General features: G+C 38.9%; 1 protein-coding gene across 1 annotated transcript; it reads right to left on the bottom strand.

Moving 5' to 3' along the window:
- Positions 1 to 1,391: 1,391 nt before the first annotated feature.
- LOC103209276 (olfactory receptor 6C4-like) lies at positions 1,392 to 5,459 on the bottom strand. Its single transcript, XM_007955074.2, has 2 exons — positions 4,542 to 5,459; positions 1,392 to 1,439 (listed from the first exon to the last, which is right to left on the bottom strand). Exons 1-2 carry the CDS (start codon positions 5,457 to 5,459, stop codon positions 1,392 to 1,394), a joined length of 966 nt encoding a protein of 321 aa, XP_007953265.2.
- Positions 5,460 to 7,006: the final 1,547 nt, after the last annotated feature.

Genomic DNA, 7,006 nt, shown 5'->3' with positions numbered 1-7,006 from the left:
TATACGTAACATAGTATTTTCTGGTTTAAATACATAACATAGTATTCCATTTATATGAAAATCCAGAACAGGAAAATATATAGAGACAGAAAGCAGATTAGTGGCTGACAGGGACTGGGGAGAGGGAGAATGGAGAATGACTGCTTAATGGGTATGGGTTTCTTTCTGGAGTGATGAAAATGTTTTGGAACCAGGTAATGGTGATGGTAACACAACGTTGTGAATGTGCTGGAAGTGACTGAATTGTAAACTTTAAAGTGGTTAAAATGGTGAATTTTATGTTAAGGGAATTTTACCTCAAAAAGAAAAAAAAGTCTTAGACAGGATATTAGCTGGAGCTCATAAATTACCTGACCATCAGTATTTTATAGGACTCTCTAGGTCTGTGTTGTTTTTTTCCTTTTGGGGTGATTTTAAGCTATTTATATAATTATTTTTAATGGTTATAGGACTATTCTGTTTTCTGTGCTTTTTTTGAGTCAGTTTTGATAATGTTGGGATTTTATAAACCCCATAAACAATAACCATGTATCCCACCCAAAATAGAAATCAGGCAGATAGATAAAACATTGGTAGCTTTACTACTGACACATGGTCAGTAGCAACAAAAGTCTTTGTAATACTATAACCCAAAACAGGACAATGTTACCCACATAGTTATAAGGTATTCTGGACAATTGCAGGCTGTACCCATCAAGGGAAGACAGAACACAGAATACATGCTGTACTGGCAGGTGATTACAAAATGAAAGGGGAAAAAGAGATGAACGATGCATGCGTATTCTGTGCTCCCAAATTTGGCAATCAGATAATTTGCTCCTTCCAATTTGGATAGGAATAGATGAGGGAAAAGGGAAAAGCCAAGTGCTATTTTAACAGAGTCACTCCACATGGAAGAAGATATGAGGAGTGGAGAATAATTTTACTTCTTAACAGATAATGTATACTTTTGTAGAAACTGGTTATGCCACAGAAGTATTTACATTTCTTGGCATAGATTTATTTAAAATATTAAAAATTTTTTGGAACTCTTGCTGTATTTATTGTGTATATGGATAAAATAAAACACCATAAATGACTCCATTAACCAGACCCTCATTTCCTTACCCCTCATTCTTGTTGTTGTTGTTGTTATGTACCGTCGAGTCGGACCTGACTATTAGCGACCCCACCTTGGGTTTCTGAGGTGGTATCTCTACGGAAGTAGATTGCCCAACCTTCCTTCTGAGGAGTGGCTGGTGGGTTTGAACTGCCAGCCTTCTGGTTAGCAGTCAAATGCCTTAGATACTACACTACCAGAGCTCCTACCCCTCATCCTAGTATACAAAATGTTCACTGGTTTGAGCAAAGCTCCCTTAGTATTTTATGTTGTGTTAATGGCCTTTCTTGGACTATGGCTCAATTGTGCAGGTTCCCATCTTTCTTGTCATGAATAGGACCTTAGAATGCAATTTCACTGAAGGGAAATAGGAATAGTAATAAGGGCTCCACTCTATGTCTGGAAATGAGAATTCTTGGTATCTTTTTCCTTCAACAAATTTCTGCTAATCAGAATAGAGCTAGCTTCCTTCTGGTCCTTTCTGTATAATGCTGACAGATGCAAAGAAGAGGTTAGAGGTGCAGGTGGAGACAAAGGGAGTTCTGAGAGGTGTAGGTAATGGGCTCATTTCTTTTATGACTCAGGGAATGACTATAGCATATTTTATTCAACATCTTTATCTTAGAGAGCTACATTAAATTAATCATAATTTTATTTATTCTGTATCATGCTGATAAACAAAAAGTCATCATTGATTAAAAATATATTTTAACACAAAACACACTCTGTATTTGTGACTTGAATAATTGTATAGCTTGTTCTCCCTAAAATTTATTTGCAGAGAAAGAGTATCACACATTGGCTGAACTTGCTTTACTTTTTAAACATTCTAACCCCAACTGTTAGAAACATACACAGAACACATTAAGTGTTCTGTTTCTGCTCATTAATTTGTATGAGTTTTCATCTCCATAATGAGGACTTCCAAATTTATGTTACTAGTCCAGATATCATTCAGATCACCTCCAGAACTTTCACTCTCAGTTGAACCTGTGTTTCTGGATAACATCTTGGTGCCTCCTCTTCTCAAAACTGCCACTCACATTTCTCCAAAATCCCTGTTTCACCTTCTGTATTATTGATCTGAGCTAAAGTTATAATATGCCCATCTGCCCATCTCCCAAGGTAGAAACTGCTCATTTGCTGTGAATCTTCCCTTTTTCTGATCTTCTAAATCTAATCTAGGAGCTCTGGTAGCCTAGTGCCTAAGGCACTTGACTGTGAACCAGAAGGCTGGTGGTTCAAACCCACCAGCCACTCTTGGAAGGAAGCCTGGGCAATCTACTTCCGTAGTGATATCGCCTCGGAAACCCAAGGAGGGGTCACTATGAGTCGCGGCCGACTCGACAGCACATAACAACAACAAATCTAATCAGTCTCTGCCACTTTCACTTACCTATTTTTTATCCCCACCCTTCATGTTCTGTGTCACAGGAGCTAGGTCCTTAAAACAATGTTGTCTAGACTCCCTTGGCCAATGAGCAGCACTGGTAGAAGGTTGGAAAGCAGCAGGAGGGAAGAAAGCATTGTTTCTCTTCTTTGCTGCTGAAAGTTTCTGACAAGAGATGTCAGTTAAGGGCTCCACTGACACCAGCAGTAACTCTCAAGAGTAAGTGATTATCTGTAGTAACTCCCAAGGCACTGGTATTGACAATTTTGGCAGTGTCAGCATCAGGTAGCCATGAATTCCAAGATATTTTGGCAGTTCAAGTCATTAATTTAGATATTTCAAATGCAGCAATGACTTCCAAAAGGATCCATATTTAGTGTGTTGCTGGGTACCTATAATACTACTTTCTCCCTTTCATTTCTCCAGACCTGAGTGTAATAGGGCTTATTGCCACCAAATATTTCTGTTTTTGTTTTCAGCATCCCCCTTTTTTTCTCTGTTATCCTGTACATCTATCTCAGTAATAACTATTTTCATGCTGAAATACTGAGTCATGATTTTTGCCACCCAAAAACTTGAGACCATTTTAGTAATGTATATGCAGTCTGATTCTTCTCTATCTCTACTGTGATGGCCTTACTAGGGCAGTTTTTTTCCACAATGTGTGTAATTTCTCTTCATTTTACCTCTTTTCAGTTCCTGACTCAACTTTACCTTAGTATAGAAATACTTTACATTAATAAGACAACACCTTGAGAGAATGAGTTGCTCAGCCTCGGGGCTCAGGACCACAGTCTTGGGGAACACCAGGATCAATTGGCACAACATTGTCCAAAAGACAATATTCTATATCCTACTTTGGTGAGTAGTGACGGGTCTGAAAACCTTGTGAACAGCCATCAAAGTGCAACTAGGGTCTCTCTCCATCTGGAACAAATAAGAATGAAGAAAATCAAAGACACAAGGAAACAATTGGTCCAAAAGCCTAACAGACCATGTGAATCCCAGAGTCTGTGACCCTGAGCCCAGAACTATGTGGTGCCTGGCTACCACTGCTGACTGCTCTAAAAGGGATCACAATAGCATGTCTTGGATAGAGTGGGAGGAAAAAAATGTGGAACAAAATTAAAAATCATGAAAAAGACCAGGCTTACTGGTCTGATAGAGACCAGTAGAACACCTGATACTATAGCCTTTAGACACCCTTCAGGTCTGGAACTGAACTCGCGGCCATGGCTCAACTTTCAGCCAAATGATAGACTGGCCTGTAAGGTGAACAGTAACACCAGGGAGGTATGCACTTCCTAGAACAATCAACCATACAAGATCAAAATGGTAGCATTTGCCTGAGGATAAAGCTTAGAAGACAGGATGGGATAGGAAAGAAGGATGAATGGAAACAGCAAATACAGGGAAGAAATGGGAAGAGTCCTCTTACATTGAGGGATTGCAATCATTGTCATGTATGTGTATGAATTGTTGAACAGAAACCAATTTGCTTTGTAAACTTCCACCCAAATCATGATAGAAAGTACATATATGAAAAAAAAAAATCTATTTATGGACAGTAGTCTCTGAGACTTCTGGTATAGAGTAGATGGTTTATGACCTACATCCTAGTTTGGTGAGTAGCATCTAGGGTGTTAAAAGCTTGCAAACAGCCATCTAAGATACAACAATAAGCCTTTTCTGTCCAGAGCAAAAGAGGAAAAAGGAAACCAGAGATTCAGAGAAGAAACTGGTTTACAGGACTAACAGTCTACATGAACCATGGCCTTATGTACCATGAGACCAGAAGAACTAGGGCTACAATAGATGGATCCTGATAGAAGGGGAGATAAGTGTGGAACAGACTTACTGGACTTGTGAGACTAGAGACTCTGTGAGACTATCACACTGAGATACTCCAGTTGGAATAGGAACTGATGTAATTTTTATTTTTATTGCTAAAAAACAGATTGGCATATAGGAAGAGCTTAGTAAATATTTCTTAATTTATCAACAAATTTTCTCTTATGTGGTAAGAGACTTTATATGGTATTAAAGACTCACAATTTTTCTGACCATATCTTTGAAGGCTTGTTTCACTTGTTGGTTTCTTAGGGTGTATATGAAGGGATTCAATAGGGGAGCTACAGAAGTCATGAGCACTGCTACTCCCTTGTTGAAGGCAACTCCTTCTTTTGCTGAGGGTTTGATGTAAATGAAGATACAACTGCCATAAGAGAGAGAGATGACAATCATGTGGGAAGAACATGTGGAAAAGGCTCTTTTTCTTTGTTGTGCTGATGGGATCTTCAGAATAGTTTTGATGATGTAAGTATATGAAAGCATCACCAGTGCCAGAGTGATCACCAAGGTCACAATTGCTAAGATAAAGTCAATCAGCTCCAGGAGGCTGGTGTCTGAGCAGGAGATCTCCAGGAGGGGTCCATAGTCACAGTAAAAATGATTCAGCACATTGGAGGCACAGAAATCTAGCTGGCTGGTCAGTATTATTGGGGATAAGATGATTAGGAAACCACTCAGCCAAGAGCAGAGAACCAATTGGGTGCAGACTCTGTTGTTCATGATTGTCTTGTAATGCAGAGGTTTGCATATGGCCACATAGCGGTCATAGGACATGGCAGCCAGAAGATAAAACTCTGTGGCACCAAGGAATATGACAAAGAAATATTGAGTGAAGCAGCCAGCAAAGCTAATGGTATTATTCCCTGTTAGGATGCTATTTAGGAATCTTGGAATAAAAATAGTAGTGAAAGAAATTTCCAAGAAGGAAAAATTCCGGAGGAAGAAATACATAGGGGTCTGGAGATGGGAGTCCAGCAAGGTGAGCGTGATGATTGTCATGTTCCCCATGACACTGAATATGTAGTTGAGGAACAGGAAGATGAAAATCATGACCTGAAGCTCTTGGTTGTTTGTAAATCCCAATAGGACAAACTCAGTTAAAGAAGTGTGATTTTTCATAACTAGCTGAAATGTTGAACTCATTAAAAAAAAAAAAGAGACAAAGAAAGAAATCAATGAGTGTGGAATAAGAGCTCAGGATGCCAGAGATGATCCCGATACATGAAATCAACTCACATACATTTCCTTTCTCAGTGACATATTGACCTTGAGTTAACTTCTTGGAAACAGTAACTTTTTGGTATAGAGACCCTATTGATACAGTTCTTGGTAGATCCTTCTATGAGAGGATGAAAAATTAAACTACTCAAGTAATAATCTATTTTGAGTGCTGCTTACTTTTTTCTACCAACTCACTGCTTTACTTTTTTGACTGTCAGAGCCAAGTGAGATCCACCCCTTTCAGGTGTGTATTTGGTACAGTATTTGGAGAACTTTTGAGATCATACTCTTAGTGAGACCGTAGAAGTCCTAGTTGACAGCAGTGTTCCATGCTTTGGAAGAATAGCTATAAATGTTTTACCTTCCTTTACTAGCACTACCTTTCTTTACTACAATAGCAATGCAATGAAATAATAGGACACAATTCAATTCTGACTCAGTGGGGAATTAGGGTTAATTCCCTCTTCCTACCTGTTTAAAATTTTCTTCTGTAAGATTCTTCCTGATTTTCTTGTATACTCCATGCCATCCTTGCCCCTATAAAGAGACTTATGTTAATAATTCTTAATTTATTCATATGTAATTATCAAAATTCTCTTGAAATACACTCTGGCCCACTGAGTTTTAGGTAAGACTTTTTTCCTTCCTTCATCCTTTGTGAAATGCTGACTGATTCTAACTAAATTGTAGGAAGTGGCAGAGTCTTGCTGTGTTTTGAATTATTTCTAGTTTTAGTCTGGAGGTTCTAACCTACCAGTCACTCCTCAGAAGGAAAATTGGGCAATCTACTTCTGTAGATATATTGCCTCGGAAACCCAAGGAAGGGTTGAATTGGGACTGACTTGATGGCAGTGAGTTTGGTTTTTTGGTTTTGTAGTGATAAGGGGGTTTTATACTAATCTACTAATCACTTGGTGGGATGAGTAATGTCCTCTTTAGAGCCTGAATTAAAGATACCCTTAGTGTTCAGGAACTTTTCCTCTGTAACAACATTGAACATTCCTTAGCAGCAGTAACCTTGGCATGTGACCATGGAGCAATGTTTGCCTCATTGGTTATACTACCTTCTGTCAAGTTCCTGCCACCATATAGGGGGTAAGAAAGTATTGTTAAATTAGTAAGTCTCTAACATGTTATTATTTTGTCTTTCATTTATATTCACTATTTCCATTCCTTTCCTCTGATTTTACTCATGTCTCTCCCCCCTCAAAGCAACCTGTAGTGAATACAGTTGATCTCCTATTCTGATTTTTGTTATCTCTCCACCTATGCTCCTGGGTGAATTCCCAGTGGGTCCAGGGTCCGACCTTACCCTTTGTCTCTGTCTTCCAGGTAGGATTTGAAGGCTTCTGGCTTAGACCTGAGTCCTGCTGTAGTTGGAATCATCCCTGTGTGTGGCTTGGGCTCAAATGTCATTAATCTGCATTGATGTACACACTTTTAGC

This window comes from Orycteropus afer, unplaced genomic scaffold, assembly GCF_000298275.1.
Source record: "Orycteropus afer afer isolate SDZICR_OR568_19922 unplaced genomic scaffold, OryAfe1.0 scaffold00490, whole genome shotgun sequence".
NCBI lineage: Eukaryota > Metazoa > Chordata > Mammalia > Tubulidentata > Orycteropodidae > Orycteropus > Orycteropus afer.
The sequence above is the reverse complement of the archived record's forward strand: the minus strand, read 5'-3'. Positions and strand labels throughout refer to the sequence as shown.